Here is a 17,153-nt window from a genome sequence, read left to right as displayed (position 1 = left end):
CGGTAAAGTACCGGGAAGGGTTGCCCCCCGGTACTCGGACCCGGAGAGTCCGCTACGCGGCGCCCAACACAGCGTGATGACCGAAAAGCCACCGAGAACGACTGAACGGAGGACTAGTAATGTTAGTATTATTAGTTTTAATATTATTATTATAGGATGGATTTCATCTCCATGTGTTGGAAAGCGACGGTCCAGGACCTTCTCAGATCATCCAAACCCGACCCTGACTCCCACTAACAACCACAACTTCACCAGAGCGCCGCTGGAGGACGGGTCCGCCAGATCAGCTATCCATCAGCTATTGATCAACTATCGATCAGCTGTCGATCAGTTATCGATAAGCTGTCGATCAGTTATCGATCAGCTATGGATCAGCTATGGATCAGCTGTCTATCAGCTATTGATCAGCCATCGATCAGCTCTCGGTCTCGTGGGTTCGACCACTGAGGGTCCCGCCTACCTTGTGGGAAGGGGTTTGGCTGGACCACGCACAGGAAGGCGTGCACCAGGCTGAAGAGGATCCCGATGGGTCCCGGCTCGTAGTGGGCCAGGGTCTCGTAGACCCCCGCCGGGACGGAACCGAAGTCCAGCCTCTCCCGGGGTGGTCTCCCGGGCGGCGGGGGTCTCCCGGGCGGCGGGGTTATCCCGGGATCCGGCTGCAGCTCACACGAGACTAGGTGTCCGGCCAGGAGCAGCAGGAGGCCGGGCCTCCACATCGCGTCCCTCCGGTCCCTCGACAACACCGGGAGATCACCGGGGAGAACACCGAAGAGAAGTCCGGGACGAACCGGGAGAGCGACAAGAAGCGAGCGGCTCGGATCGAATGACACGCGCTTCTGGACGGCGGGGAGGGGAGAGGGGGGAGATCTGGGGGAAAGGGGGAGGTTAGGGCTGGGGGTCGGGGTGAGAGGTCAGCAGAGTCATGGTTCCAGCGGTCTTCGCTCCGTCCATCAGCTCAGCTCGAGACGCTCTGGCTCCGGCGCGCCTCCGCTGCGATACTAGAGGTGGCGCGCGCGGCTGGATGCAAGGCGCGCGTCCGTCGGGGAAAGTGTGGTTGTGAGGCGCCCCTCGTGGCGGGAAAGAACCAACGCCCATCGACGGTATCGCAGCCCCGATGAAGAACAGATCAGCATCCTGTTCGATCCATGGGGACCCGGTCCTGTGTGGCGTGTAGTCCCTGTGTAGTGTGTAGCGTGTAGTCCCTGTGTAGTGTGTAGGGTGTACTCCCTGTGTAGTGTGTAGTGTGTAGTCCCTGTGTAGTGTGTAGTGTGTAGTCCCTGTGTAGTGTGTACTCCCTGTGTAGTGTGTAGTGTGTAGTCCCTGTGTAGTGTGTAGTCCCTGTGTAGCATGTAGTCCCTGTGTAGTGTGTAGTGTGTATTCCCTGTGTAGTGTGTAGCGTGTAGTCCCTGTGTAGTGTGTAGTGTGTATTCCCTGTGTAGTGTGTAGTGTGTAGTCCCTGTGTAGTGTGTAGTCCCTGTGTAGTGTGTACTCCCTGTACAGTTTGTAGTGTGTAGTCCCTGTATAGTAGTCCCTGTGCAGTGTGTAGTGTGTAGTAGTCCTTGTGTAGTGTGTACTCCCTGTACAGTTTGTAGTGTGTAGTCTTTGTGTAGCGTGTAATGTGTAGTGTGTAGTCCCTGTGAGGTGTGTAATCCCTGTGTAGTGTGTATTATTTGTGTAGTTGGTAGTGTGTAGTGTGTACAGTGTGTAGTGTGTGCTATGTGTGTAATGATGTGTGTGTAGTCCCTGTACAGTGTGTGTAGTGAGTAGTGTTTACATTGTGTAGTGTGAACAGCGTGTAGTGGGTTGTGTGTACAGTGTGTAGTGTGTAGTGGGTTGTGTGTACAGTGTGTAGTGGGTTGTGTGTACAGTGTGTAGTGGGTTGTGTGTACAGTGTGTAGAGGGTTGTGTGTACAGTGTGTAGTGGGGTGTGTGTACAGTGTGTAGTGTGTAGTGGGCTGTGTGTACAGTGTGTAGTGGGCTGTGTGTACAGTGTGTAGTGTGTTGTGTGTACAGTGTGTAGTGGGTTGTGTGTACAGTGTGTAGTGGGTTGTGTGTACAGTGTGTAGTGGGTTGTGTGTACAGTGTGTATTGGGTTGTGTGTACAGTGTGTAGTGGGTTGTGTGTACAGTGTGTAGTCCGTATTTTGATCTTTCACTCGTCGTTTCCTTTCCTCATCACCGAGGACTATTGGAACTAACAATCTAAGTGATTTAATGTTATATTTTAGATACATAATATTAAAACCCTCTAGTCAATGTTTTATTGGCATTATTGTCTTATCGTTATGATTGTAGTTATTGTAGGTAGGTCTCCTTAACACAGGGTTGTGTTCCTTCAATAACAATCGAGTCCAGAGAGGGGAGGCATGTGACAGTCTGAGACGCTAAGGAGCTTAGACTAAGACCAGGACAGTCCTTGTAGACACAGGGACTACACACTACACAGGGCTGGGTCCCCATGGATCGAACCGTAGGCCTACTGCACCTCACAGACAACAGGCTGTAGGCCTACCGCTCCTCAGAGAAAACAGGCTATAGGCCTACTGCACCTCAGACACCAGACTGTAGGCCTACCGTACCTCAGAAACAGGCTGTAGGCCTACTGCACCTCACAGACAGACTGTAGGCCTACTGCACCTCACAGACAACAGGCTGTAGGCCTACTGCACCTCACAGACTGTAGGCCTACTATACCTTCCCTGAGAGCGGTTGGCGGGCAACCCAGTAGGCCTACCTGGTCTATCCAATAGGTTCTGCAGAGCTCACAACACAAGAAATACCCTCAGAAAACAAGTCATAGAATCTGCTTTTATTAAATCAAATTAGTGCATTTGACACGATATAAAAACAATAAATTAGTCGCAGCAGCAGAAATAACGAGGGCAGTGTACCGATCAGGAATATAATATCTCTATATCTATAGATAGAGATATCGTTATCTATCTCTATCTAGATCCATCACCTCAACGTCCCACCTCTCCTGTAGAACTCTTCTGATTGGTTAGATCCGTTTCTGATTGGTTCGATCCGTTTCAAAAGCAGTTCCCAACATAAGGATTATTATAATCACAACTCAGAAATACATCTTCATTAGGCTTCAATGGAAGTAAATATTAAAAAAATATCCCAAAATAAAAACACCAGAATTCGCTGTTTATAAATCCTCCACAAAGTGACCAAGATCACCATGGCAACAAGAACTTAGAAGGTAAGTCATGGCAACAGAACACTTTTCCTTCTTGTGAATGAACGCGGTGGTCACCGTAGTGATACGTTACTGCATGGTCCCTCTAAAGTCTCTGGATATAAAACTACTTCCTGTCTGTATAAAAGTGGTCCTGTACTTTGGCACATCGCCCCCTGCTGGACGTCTAGAGTCAAACATGAGGACCTCAGCTGCTCCTCACACACTTCATATCAAAATCACATGTGGTCAATAACACCCCAGACGTTGCTTTGAAAAAGCCTGGAGAGGAGCCTGGAGAGGGGGTTGAATCAGGCTCTCTTCATTCAGACCACCTCCACACATCAGGCGTCCGGTTTAAGGCGGTTTGGACGAGCCCACTGGAGTCCCTCCTCAGACTGAACGCTCTGAAGAGCTTCCTTCTGGAGAACACGGAGACCACAGAGAGGAGTGTTTGGACTCGTCGAACCCCGTCGAACCAGCAGGCGGTCCAGGGTGGGGATCTGTTCTTCTTGGTTCTTTGGTCCACTCCCAGAACCAGTGAGGGTCCGACGGTCCCACACCGCAGGCCGGGACTCAGCGGTCTAGTCGATGCGGTTCTGGGCGGTTCTGGGCGGTCTAGTCGATGCGGTTCTGGGCGGTTCTGGGCGGTCTAGTCGATGCGGTTCCCACAGATGGTGAAGCGGTCGATCTCCAGCAGGTCCTTCTTGGCCCCTCTGACTCGGATGTCTGGCCCCGCCTCCTCGCCGGGGGGGGCGGGGTCCTCCGGAGGGGGCGTGGCTGGCGGTTGGCCCGCGTCGCTGGCCAGGGAGGGGTCGGGGGTGGGGTCACTGCCGGGGTCGGTGGTGGGGTCGGGGGTCGGGTCGGGGTCGGATAGGATGGTGGAGGAGGGAGGGGGGGGTGGGAGGTCAGTCCTGGGGGGGGGCTGGCTGGTCACTGAGGAGGAGGAGCAGGAGGAGGAGGAGGAGGAGGAGGAGGAGGTGGAGGTGGACGTTGCTCTGCAGGAAGTAGCTGGGGTCTTGTCCACACCTGGAGAACCAACACAACACAGAGCAGAACATCAGAGTTACATGTGACCCTCAATACATGGCCAGGTTACCTCAGAGGGCGGGGCCAGGTTACCTCAGAGGGCGGGGCCATGTTACCTCAGAGGGCGGGGCCAGGTTACCTGGGGGGGCGGGGCTTGGTTCCTGGTCCGCTCTGCCTGGGGGTGGTCTCGAGGGCGCTGGGCGGTCGAACAGCTTGTCCTCCATCTTGGCTCTCTTGACGTAGACGCAGGACTTCCCCAGCAGCACGATGCTGTTCAGCACCTTGAGAGACACCAGGCTGGAGACCGCAACGCCTCCGACAGTTAGAGGGAGACGCTAAACCCACTCTGGTTAAACACCTCTGGAGAGTAACCCATGTCCTGTACATTGACAGATGTTCTGTACATTAACAGATGTCCTGTACATTGACAGATGTCCTGTACATTGACAGATGTTCTGTACATTGACAGATGTCCTGTACATTGACAGATGTTCTGCACATTGACAGATGTCCTGTACATTGACAGATGTCCTGTACATTGACAGATGTTCTGCACATTAACAGATGTCCTGTACATTGACAGATGTCCTGTACATTGACAGATGTCCTGTACATTGACAGATGTTCTGCACATTGACAGATGTCCTGTACATTGACAGATGTTCTGTACATTGACAGATGTCCTGCACATTGACAGATGTCCTGTACATTGACAGATGTTCTGCACATTGACAGATGTCCTGTACATTGACAGATGTTCTGTACATTGACAGATGTCCTGTACATTGACAGATGTTCTGCACATTGACAGATGTTCTGTATATTCGCAGATATTCTGTACAATGACAGATGTTCTGTACATTGACAGAAGTTCTGTGTATTTACAGATGGACACACTAAACCCACTCTGAAAATGCTGATATGTTCTACAGGTCAACACCGTAAAGCGTTTCAGCTCGTTCCTTCAATTCAGTATTCTCTTTAAACCAGCAGTAGAAGGTTCTAGAGGGTCCCACGTGGTTCTAGAGGGGGCTAAAGGGTCCTACAGGGTCTTACCCGAGGTAGCAGAGGAAGACGCAGCAGTAGGCCAGAGCTCCCTGCACCTTCAGAGAACTCATCACCACCCGGATCAGCTGACAGGGCGGAGAACACAGGTCAGCACCACAACACAACTCAACGCAACGCAACGCAACTCAACTCGACGCAACACAACTGAACACAACAGTAAATGACTAGAAATTAATATCTAGGGTTAGGAAGCTCTATCAGGATTATATTACGTTTGCGATCTCAACCGGTCTTCCTGTCTGTCATCATATATGGGCGGGGCTACATGTGTGATTGACAGGTTAGAGAGTGGTTTCTCACCAGGACAGCGAGGGGGAGCGGGATGAAGCCCATCCTCCGGGCCACGGAGTCGCTGTAGTCTGTGTAGGCCTACACACACACACACACACACACACACACACACACAGTGAGATGCAGTACAGCAGGATGAAGATGGTGTAGTAGTGAGGAGGAGGATGGAGGTCACCTACATTCTTCTGCCGACTGCTGACCAGTTCAAAGGCCAGACTGGCGCGGTACTCACTGTAGACCTGGAGGAGGAGCAGGAGCAGGAGGAGCAGGAGGAGGAGGAGGAGGAGGAGGAGGGAGGAGGGAGGAGACAGACCAAATTTAAACATGATGGGAAGTGAATATAGAGCTGTGATGGGATCCCTCAGGGTGTTGCAGTAGGGGGCGTGGCAGTAGGGGGCGTGGCAGTAGGGGGCGTGGCAGTAAGGCGGAGACCGCGGGGGGGGGGGTCTCTCCAGGTGTGTGGGGTCAGACCTGGTCTCTCCAGGTGTGTGGGGTCAGACCTGGTCTCTCCAGGTGTGTGGGGTCAGACCTGGTCTCTCCAGGTGTTCGGGGTCAGACCTGGTCTCTCCAGGTGTGTGGGGTCAGACCTGGTCTCTGAAGGTGTGTGGGGTCAGACCTGGTCTCTCCAGGTGTGTGGGGTCAGACCTGGTCTCTCCAGGTGTGTATGGGGGTCATGTTCTTACGTCGGCGGTGATGTCGTTGAACTTGGTGATGAAGGCGTGCTTGATGATGTCGACGGCAACCTCCGAGGTGATCACCATGACGACGTCGGGACACAGTACCCACAGGTGCTCTGGAGACAACACATTAACAATAGCTTCATTGGAACTTAATTATATAATTACTAATTAGTTATTAAGAACAGATCCATGTCATTAGGGGTCAGGGGTAGCAACGAACAGCTGCTACCTACCACTGTTGCTGCTCTCTCCGCTCAACAAAATCGGACAACATGCTTCTCTTTTTACTAAACAGTGTGTTTCCATTAAAAGAAAAAAGAAGATGGCGCTACTTTCACTCAAAGGAAGTTTTAACCAAAGAATATGAATGCCAAAGTTACGTATAAATATATATATAGAAATATATATGAGAGAGAGAGAGCGAGAGAGAGACACAAAGGTGCCCACACCTCATCCTGACATAACAAGATGGTGGCTGTGGATCACACCTGGTCCTTGACCTCTGAGGGTTAGTCCCTCGCTGAGGGGGTTAGTCCCTAGCTGAGGGGTTAGTCCCTCGCTGAGGGGGTTAGTCCCTAGCTGAGGGGTTAGTCCCTCGCTGAGGGGGTTAGTCCCTACCTCAGGGGGTTAGTCCCTAGCTTAGAGGGTTAGTCCCTCGCTGAGGGGGTTAGTCCCTAGCTTAGAGGGTTAGTCCCTAGCTGAGAGGGTTAGTCCCTCGCTGAGAGGGTTAGTCCCTTGCTGAGAGGGTTAGTCCCTATCTTAGAGGGTTAATCCCTAGCTGAGAGGGTTAGTCCCTCGCTGAGAGGTTTAGTCCCTCGCTGAGGGGGTTAGTCCCTAGCTGAGGGGGTTAGTCCCTATCTTAGAGGGTTAGTCCCTCGCTGAGAGGGTTAGTCCCTCGCTGAGGGGGTTAATCCCTAGTTTAGAGGGTTAGTCCCTCGCTGAGGGGGTTAGTCCCTCGCTGAGAGGGTTAGGGTTAGTGCCTAGCTGAGGGGGTTAGTCCCTAGCTTAGAGGGTTAGTCCCTCGCTGAGGGGGTTAGTCCCTAGCTGAGGGGGTTAGTCCCTAACTTAGAGGGTTAGTCCCTAGCTTAGAGGGTTAGTCCCTCGCTGAGGGGGTTAGTCCCTCGCTGACAGGTACCTGGGTTCCAGGAGAACTGCTCCATGTTCCTCAGACAGACGATGATCAGCAGAATGTAGTTGGTGAAGCGTTCCTTGATGTCTATAGAAAGAGGAGCAGACACAGCATCACAACAGAGGGCCGCCGTCTCTGGAGCCAGCACTGTGGTCACAGGACTTCTCCCTCTCTATGTATATCTATATCTATATATCTACAGTATCTCACCGCTGTTGGACATCTGGAAGAGGTTGTTCTTCTCAAACTTCTTGAAGACGCTCCCTTTGATCTCCACAAACTGAAGCAGGAAACACACGTCATCATCATCGTCATATGGTGTGTGTGTAACACATCAGTCTCTCTACGTTGACCCCGTACTCATGGGTGACCCGCCCGGGGTTCGACTGATATGCTAATTGTCGTGTTTTTCTCTTCTTGTGATTGGTCAGCATTATATGTTGTTTTTGACTCATTTATCAAAGAGGACAGCAGCTGGGTCAATAAATAACAGATAAACATCGGGTTTACGTTGGCTCCTCCCCTAGAGGGACGGACATAACAGATAAACATCTGGTATAGGAGTTATAGACAGGGGTTAGTAGTTAGCGTGGGGAACACTAAACCCTATACACAGGGCTTAATAGTTAGCGTGGGGAACACTAACCCCTATACACAGGGGTTAGTAGTTAGCGTGAGGAACACTGACCCCTATACACAGGGGTTAGTAGTTAGCGTGAGGAACACTGACCCCTATACACAGGGGTTAGTAGTTAGCGTGGGGAACACTAACCCACACAGGGGGATAGTAGTTAGTGAACACTCACGTTGTTGGACATCATGATGGTGAGCAGCGACTTGTTGTGCGAGTTGAACGCCACGTTGAGCGTGGAGGCCTGGACCATGATGAGGAGGGCATGGAGGACTGAGCGCTCAGGAAGACACCGGGACACACACACACACACACACACACACACACACACACACACACACACACACACACACACACACACACACTCTAATCCTAGCTAATACCCTCCTCTCCTTAATCAGGGCTTAATTAATACTAATCCTACCCGACACAATACCCGACACAACTGCCTCTGGTAGGGGTTAGACAGCACAGAGACAGGTCACTATCATCTTGCTCAAGGATGCCTACAGGTAGACTGTACTGAGGGGATTGAACCCAGGACCTTTCGGCTGGGGGTCAAACCCCTAACCCTCAGCCTAACCCCTAACCCTAACCCTCAGCCTAACCCCTTAACCCAAAACCCTAACCCCTTAAACCCAACCCCTAACCCCCAACCCCTAACCCTTAGCCTAACCCTCACCCTTTACCCTAACCCCGTCCCATAACCCTTAGCCTAACCCCTCACCCTTTACCCTAACCCCGTCCCATAACCCTTAGCCTAACCCCTCACCCTAACCCCGTCCCATAACCCTTAGCCTAACCCCTCACCCTTTACCCTAACCCCAACCCCTAACCCTTAGCCTAACCCTCACCCTTTACCCTCACCCTAACCCCTAACCCTCAGCCTAACCCTCACCCTTTACCCTAACCCCGTCCCATAACCCTTAGCCTAACCCCTCACCCTTTACCCTAACCCCGTCCCATAACCCTTAGCCTAACCCCTCACCCTTTACCCTAACCCCAACCCCTAACCCTTAGCCTAACCCCTCACCCTTTACCCTAACCCCGTCCCATAACCCTTAGCCTAACCCCTCACCCTTTACACTAACCCCGTCCCATAACCCTCAGCCTAACCCCTCACCCTTTACCCTCACCCTAACCCCTAACCCTCAGCCTAACCCTCACCCTTTACCCTAACCCCGTCCCATAACCCTTAGCCTAGCCCCTCACCCTTTACCCTAACCCCGTCCCATAACCCTTAGCCTAGCCCCTCACCCGCCCCCCCGCCCCCAGAGGATACAGACGTAGCACACGGCCATGCAGAAGTGTGGCAGGACCCCGATGCTGTCCCTCTTGCGCTCCTTGGGCTCCGTGGCCGTCCAGTAGAGCGCGTCCAGGATGTCCTGACCGAAGGACGAGAAGAGCCGGTCCGCCACCTGGAGACAGGAAGTACAACGTAGAGCTAGGGGAAGTACCCGGTGAGCTACAGGAAGTACACATAGAGCTAGGGGAAGTACGCGTAGAGCTAGAGGGAGTACAGGTAAGGATGGGGATTAATGCTAGGCTACATCCAGCATGTTGTAGAGGGCTAGGCTAGGCTAGCTACAGCATGTTGTAGAGGGCTAGGCTAGGCTAGCTACAGCATGTTGTAGAGGGCTAGGCTAGGCTAGCTCCAGCATGTTGTAGAGGGCTAGGCTAGGCTAGCTACAGCATGTTGTAGAGGGCTAGGCTAGGCTAGCTACAGCATGTTGTAGAGGGCTAGGCTAGGCTAGCTCCAGCATGTTGTAGAGGGCTAGGCTAGGCTAGCTCCAGCATGTTGTAGAGGGCTAGGCTAGGCTACATCCAGCATGTTGTAGAGGGCTAGGCTAGGCTAGCTCCAGCATGTTGTAGAGTCCTAGGCTAGGCTAGCTCCAGCATGTTATAGAGGGCTAGGCTAGCTCCAGCATGTTGTAGAGGGCTAGGCTAGGCTAGCTCCAGCAGGTTATAGAGGGCTAGGCTAGGCTACCTCCAGCATGTTGTAGAGGGCTAGGCTAGGCTACATCCAGCCTGTTATAGAGGGCTAGGCTAGGCTAGCTCCAGCCTGTTATAGAGGGCTAGGCTAGGGTAGCTCCAGCATGTTATAGAGGGCTAGGCTAGGCTACCTCCAGCATGTTGTAGAGGGCTAGACTAGGCTAGCTCCAGCATGTTGTAGAGGGCTAGGCTAGGCTAGCTCCAGCATGTTATAGAGGGCTAGGCTAGCTCCAGCATGTTGTAGAGGGCTAGGCTAGGCTAGCTCCAGCAGGTTGTAGAGGGCTAGGCTAGGCTAGCTCCAGCAGGTTGTAGAGGGCTAGGCTAGGCTAGCTCCAGCAGGTCGTAGGGGGCTAGGCTAGGCTACCTCCAGCCTGTTATAGAGGGCTAGGCTAGGCTACCTCCAGCCTGTTATAGAGGGCTAGGCTAGGCTAGCTCCAGAATGTTTTAGAGGGCTAGGCTAGGCTACCTCCAGCATGTTGTAGAGGGCTATGCTAGGTTACTTCCAGCCTGTTATAGAGGGCTAGGCTAGGCTAGCTCCAGCCTGTTATAGAGGGCTAGGCTAGGCTAGCTCCAGCATGTTATAGAGGGCTTGGCTAGGCTACCTCCAGCATGTTGTAGATGATGTAGAGCTTGATGACGGACTGGCCCCTGATCAGGTGGTACATCATGGCGTAGTCCACACAGGTCATCATGGAGAAGCAGAGCAACAGGATAAGCCCCTTCAGCACGTCACACACCTGGGCAGGCTGCAGCACGCGGGACCCACTGACACACACACACACACACACACACACACACACACACACACACACACACACACACACACACACACACACACACACACACACACACGTTAATCTACATGCATCAATATACAAACCTTCCCAATATTGTTTCAGGAATACAATTATACAATTTGTATAAATAAATACATTTATAAATATCTAAAAATAACCTGACCTTAACCTAAGCAAGCATCATGCACCTAAGCAAGCATCATGCACCTAACCCTAACCCTACATCATGCACCTAACCCTAACCTAACCCTACATCATGCAACTAACCTTACACTATATCATGCACCTAACCCTACATCATGCACCTAACCCTAACCTAACCCCACATCATGCAGGGCGGGGGCACTGATGTTGTGGTGGTATGGGATGGATACATCTCTCTGTATCTATATATCTCTAGATATAGATATAGATCTGTATGTCTATAGTGGAAGTTACATCAGTTCAACTTTTTAACTCATCAACAACATCAGAAACACTCCTCTGCTCTCAGGCCCTCCTGGATCCCTGGAACTCTGGAATCCTGGAACCCTGGAACCCCTAGAAACCCTGGAACCCATTCCAGACCAACATACCAGCCTACCCACTGGGCCACCTGGTCCACTGAACCAGCACACCTGCAGCTCGTTGACCTGCAGCTTGTTGAGCAGGTCGTTGACCAGCAACTCTTTGACCCTGACCTGCAGCTCTTTAACCCTGACCTGCAGCTCGTTAACCCTAACCTGCAGCTCGTTGACCTGCAGCTCGTTAACCCTAACCTGCAGCTCGTTGACCCTGACCTGCAGCTCGTTGACCCTGACCTGCAGCTCGTTGACCCTGACCTGCAGCTCGTTAACCCTGACCTGCAGCTCGTTGACCTGCAGCTCGTTGACCCTGACCTGCAGCTCGTTGACCTACATCTCTTTAACCTTCAGCTCGTTAACCCTAACCTGCAGCTCGTTAACCCTGACCTACGGCTCGTAGACCTGCAGCTCGTTCACCTGCAGTTGGTTCACCTGCAGCTCATAAACCTGCAGCTCGTTGACCCTGACCTGCAGCTCGTTGACCCTGACCTGCAGCTCGTTAACCCTGACCTGCAGCTCGTTGACCTGCAGCTCGTTGACCCTGACCTGCAGCTCGTTGACCTACATCTCTTTAACCTTCAGCTCGTTAACCCTGACTTGCAGCTCTTTAACCCTGACCTACGGCTCGTAGACCTGCAGCTCGTTCACCTGCAGTTGGTTCACCTGCAGCTCATAAACCTGCAGCTCGTTGACTCTGACCTGCAGCTGGTTAACCTGCAGCTCGTTGACTCTGACCTGCAGCTCGTTGACCTGCAGCTCGTTGACCCTGACCTGCAGCTCGTTGACCTACAGCTCGTTAACCTTCAGCTCGTTAACCCTGACCTGCAGCTCGTTAACCCTGACCTACGGCTCGTAGACCTGCAGCTCGTTCACCTGCAGTTGGTTCACCTGCAGCTCATAAACCTGCAGCTCGTTGACTCTGACCTGCAGCTCGTTAACCTGCAGCTCGTTAATCCTGACCTGCAGCTCGTTAACCTGCAGCTCGTTGACTCTGACCTGCAGCTCGTGGTGCGCAGCTCACCAACCTGTCTTTAAGGACCTGTCCTCATGTAGTCTGGTTCCCTGTGCAGCAGAACTCAGAGCTAACATCTAACATATTCCACAGGCCAGACCATGTCCCTCTAGACTCATCTGGAGGGACTACATCCCTCTCGGCTACATGAGGACCTCCATTCCTACTGAGTCATCGGTATACTTCATGTGTCATGGCATATTATATCGTATATTGTTCCACCCCCTTGTACCGGGCCTGTTGCCATGGCGACGTTCCTTGTACCATGGAAGCAGGCCTGTTGCCATGGTAACGTTCCTTGTACCATGGAAGCAGGCCTGTTGCCATGGTTATAGTCGCCGCAGGTACAGTTTCTTTTCATTATCTCTATCATCCATAATGGATACACTTTGGATCATTTAAAGCTTAGTGCTGAATGAAAGGGCTGACTTTAGTGTCTGGTGTGACGTGAACGCAGGTGAGATGATATGGGGGCGCGGCTGATGACATCATCAGGCATGGGCCAAGGTGGGGTGAGGATGGGCGGGGTGGGACGTCACCGGGAGGACGTGAGGTCATACCTGTTTCTCCTGCAGTAGGGACAGGTGTGAGGCCTACAGGGAGAGGTTATCACACACCGTTAGGGAGGGGACCCTGATTGGTCGACATCCTTCCTGGAACTCCCACTCACTGTTCAAAACCAACACTCGCCCCCCGGGAACCTTCTCTACCGACAGCTGCTGCTCTGGAGCAGCTCTGTGCTGCGGTAGAATCGGACTCTACGCTCCGGGAACCGGCTTAGAGGAATTGGAGATATTTTATTTTCTACGGATCAAATTAGGATCAGAATATAAAAAATCCAGTTTCCCATAGTTTGGGATTTTAGTGTGTGTGTGTGTGTGTGTGTGTGTGTGTGTGTGTGTGTGTGTGTGTGTGTGTGTGTGTGTGTGTGTGTGTGTGTGTGTGTGTGTGTGTGTGTGTGTGTGTGTGTGTGTGTGTGTGTGTGTGTACCGGGCTCCACAGCAGGGCAGTGTCACCACCCTCAGCAAGGCCAGCAGCACACGCAGCGGCAGCAGAGTGAAGACGTACAGGAAGGCGTCCAGACACAGGAAGAAGCCAAACACCATCAGCTGCAGGGGTGAGGGGTCACCCTCACATCAACATCATTAGGGGGGGTTCACCCTCACATCAACATCAATAGGGGGGGTCACCCTCACATCAACAGGGGGGGTCACCCTCACATCAACATCATTAGGGGGGGTTCACCCTCACATCAACAGGGGGGGTCACCCTCACATCAACATCATTAGGGGGGGTCACCCTCACATCAACATCATTAGGGGGGGTCACCCTCACATCAACATCATTAGGGCGTGGTTCACCCTCACATCATTAGTGGGTTCACCCTCGCATACCACTTGGTTTCTTCACTACGTCTATCTGTCACTACGTCCGTCTATCAGTACGTCTGTCTGTCAGTACGTCTGTCTGTTTGTCTGTCAGTACGTCCGTCTGTCAGTACGTCTGTCTGTCAGTACGTCTGTCTGTTTGTCTGTCAGTACGTCCGTCTGTCAGTACGTCTGTCTGTCTGTCAGTACGTCCGCCTGTCAGTACGTCCGTCTGTCAGTATGTCTGTCTGTCAGTACGTCTGTCTGTGAGTACGTCCGTCTGTCACTACGTCTGTCTGTCAGTACGTCCGTCTGTCAGTACGTCCGTCTGTCACTACGTCTGTCTGTCAGTACGTGTCTGTCAGTACGTCTGTCTGTCAGTACGTGTCTGTCAGTACGTCTGTCTGTCAGTACGTCTGTCTGTCAGTACGTCTGTCTGTTTGTCTGTCAGTACGTCCGTCTGTCAGTACGTCTGTCTGTCTGTCAGTACGTCCGCCTGTCAGTACGTCCATCTGTCAGTACGTCTGTCTGTCAGTACGTCTGTCTGTGAGTACGTCCGTCTGTCACTACGTCTGTCGGTCAGTACGTCTGTCTGTCAGTACGTCCGTCTGTCAGTACGTCCGTCTGTCACTACGTCCGTCTGTCACTACGTCCGTCTGTCAGTACGTGTCTGTCAGTACGTCTGTCTGTCAGTACGTCTGTCTGTCAGTACGTCCGTCTGTCACTACGTCTGTCTGTCAGTACGTGTCTGTCAGTACGTCTGTCTGTCAGTACGGCTGTCTGTCAGTACGTCTATCTGTCAGTACGTCTGTCTGTCTGCACATGTCTCTAGAAGATATCATTCAGAGCTCACAACACAGGACAGCTCAGAAGAGCCCAACAGACCTCCTGAGCAGGAGGAGGAGGGGGAGGAGGAGGAACAGAACCTCCACCAGTGGTGGAGGTGCTGGTGGAGGTGGTCTAGGGTGGAGGTGTTGCAGGGTGGAAGTGGTGCAGGGTGCTGGTGTAGGATTGAGGCTCACCTTCTCCAGCTCCTTGGGGATCCTCATGCAGGTGTAGACCTTCTCTCTGCGCTCTCTGAACTGAGCCTCGTTGTGCTCCAGGAAGTAACCTCTGGTGAGCTCAGCAGACAGGAAGTGGGTGAGGGAAGGGTCTGAGACACACACACACACACACACACACAGTACACACATTATATACACAAACATCATACACATTATATACACACACACACACACACACACACACACACACACAAAGTGGGCGAGGGACGGGTCAGAGGCACACACAGGATACATATTATACACACACACACACACACAATTACATTACACACACACATTATATACACACAGACACACACAGGTCACAGCAGAGATATTGTCTGTTCAACCCCAGCCTAGAGCTGGGAAACAGTGGTTCAACTATAAACTACTGGACAAGTATAACTATATAAACTTTATAAAATATATACTCAATATCAAGGAAATATTCTCTCCTCTAACGCGTTACACTGTCTAATAAAGGAGGAATTCATTTACAGTCATGTAATTAATCAGTTTGTTAACTTTAATAAATATGTACTGCTAGGAACTCTGGGAGATAACCCGACATGTCAACAAAACAGACAACAGCTGTTGGGTTAGGCTAACCCCAAAACCAGCAGGTTTAGCGAACGGCATCTCAGCGGACCTCCACGCTGCCCCCGTCTTACCCGGGAGAGGCTCGTCTTACCCGGGAGAGGCACGTCTAACCCGGGAGAGGCACGTCTAACCCGGGAGAGTCTCGTCTTACCCGGGCTAGGGAGGCTCGTTTTAGCTACGCGGGAGAGTCTCTTCCAACCCGGGACAGGCTCGACTAACCCGGGTTAGAGAGGCTTCTCTTACCCGGGAGAGGCTCGTCTAACCCAGGAGATGCTCGTCTTACCCGAATTAGAGAGGCTTCTCTTACCCGGGTTACAGGGGCTTCTCTCACCCGGGAGAGGCTCGTCTAACCCGGGAGAGGCTCGTCTTACCCGGGTCCCTTCGCCGCTCCCTCCGGACGGTGTCCAGGTCGTAGAAGCCGAGGTTTTCCGGGAGGACGGGGGCCACACCGGTCTGACCCGACATGGTGGCGTCTTCCCACGGACGTTTCTGTCTCCTCTTCCCGCTGTCCGCTTCTCTGGAGCCCAACGAGGCCGCCATCTTACCACCGCGTCACCTCTACGTCATCACTTCGAGGACAACAACACTGCCCCGAATAATAAATAATTATAATAAATAATCATAATGAGAATGAAGATAATCATCTTACTGAGATACATGATCACAAACATTAAGAAATCCTAGTTATATTAATTCTTCCAAACCTGAAAGAAATACAGTTTTGAGAAAGTTTACTCAGTTTAGCCTGAATGTGGGCTGGAATGTGTTCATTAACAAATTGGTTAACTGCAACGAGCTGTAATGTATTTAATTACCGTCATCAATAGAATAATGCTTATAATAACGAAATTATTATTATTACCAGATTCACCAGTGCCAATGTTATAGCTCGCGTCATTAGGGTTGATGCAGTGTCTGTGTTCACCACACGATGGCGCCACCGTTCCACCGTCAGAACCCTGATGACCTTAATGTCCTAATGAACCCGAACAGAGGCCAGCGAACCTCATCTAAGGAGCTTGACAGTAAAATAGATTCTTACCCTATTTTACTCGTCGCTCAGAACAACAAACATGCAGCACATCACGATGTATGAAATTAATTCAGTAGAAGGCCGGGTTTGTAAGGTTTATTAGAACACGTAATGGTAAAGCATACACACCAGACATCTGACATAAACACCTCTGCTATATCCTGTACAAACGTCACACTGGGCTCAACATGTTTAGAAATGGTCGCTTCCTTTCAAATGCACAAATAAATACTCATTATTCTCAAATGTAGAAAGACATCGTCCATCTTCAGACCAGAGACCACCTTCAGACCAGAGTCAACCTCAGACCAGAGACCACCTCAGACCTGAGTCCAGTTCAGACCAGAGTCCACCAGAAGAAGGACCAGATGGAGAACCAAGAAAACAAAGAGGGATTCAAACCTTTCTGAAGCTCTGGGTTGCATCTCTGCCAGCGGCGACCTATCCTGAGACCAGCCAATAGACCCGACTACCAGGGTCCACTGGTCCTGAGGCCAGCCAGTAGACCGGTCTACCAGGGTCCACTGGTCCTGAGACAGGCCAGTAGACCCGTCTACCAGGGTCCACTGGTCCTGAGACAGGCCAGTAGACCGGTCTACCAGGGTCCACTGGTCCTGAGACCGGCCAGTAGACCCGTCTACCAGGGTCCACTGGTCCTGAGACCGGCCAGTAGACCCGTCTACCAGGTTCCACTGGTCCTGAGACGGGCCAGTAGACCGGTCTACCAGGGTCCAT

At 51.9% G+C, this 17,153-nt stretch overlaps 2 protein-coding genes across 2 annotated transcripts in view; both read right to left on the bottom strand.

Moving 5' to 3' along the window:
- The window catches only part of prom1a (prominin 1a), a gene marked incomplete at its 5' end in the record, with an annotated part of 30,942 nt that extends 30,226 nt beyond the window's left edge, over positions 1 to 716 (bottom strand). Inside the window, one exon of the mRNA XM_079745513.1 lies at positions 461 to 716. Coding sequence (XP_079601639.1) covers positions 461 to 716 — 256 coding nt within the window. The remainder of the gene's footprint in view (positions 1 to 460) is intronic.
- A 2,077-nt stretch (positions 717 to 2,793) lies between these two features.
- On the bottom strand, positions 2,794 to 15,918 carry tapt1a (transmembrane anterior posterior transformation 1a). Its single transcript, XM_079745349.1, has 14 exons — positions 15,757 to 15,918; positions 14,765 to 14,895; positions 13,366 to 13,484; positions 10,606 to 10,768; positions 9,294 to 9,429; positions 8,187 to 8,284; positions 7,591 to 7,660; positions 7,387 to 7,467; positions 6,255 to 6,364; positions 5,751 to 5,810; positions 5,581 to 5,649; positions 5,269 to 5,345; positions 4,352 to 4,509; positions 2,794 to 4,212 (listed from the first exon to the last, which is right to left on the bottom strand). The coding sequence occupies exons 1-14, from the start codon at positions 15,848 to 15,850 to the stop codon at positions 3,836 to 3,838; spliced, it is 1,743 nt and encodes a 580-aa protein (XP_079601475.1). The 5' UTR covers positions 15,851 to 15,918; the 3' UTR covers positions 2,794 to 3,835.
- Positions 15,919 to 17,153: the final 1,235 nt, after the last annotated feature.

The sequence above is a fragment of the Pollachius pollachius genome (genome assembly GCF_949987615.1).
Source record: "Pollachius pollachius genome assembly, chromosome: 10".
Lineage (NCBI taxonomy): Eukaryota > Metazoa > Chordata > Actinopteri > Gadiformes > Gadidae > Pollachius > Pollachius pollachius.
The sequence above is the reverse complement of the archived record's forward strand: the minus strand, read 5'-3'. Positions and strand labels throughout refer to the sequence as shown.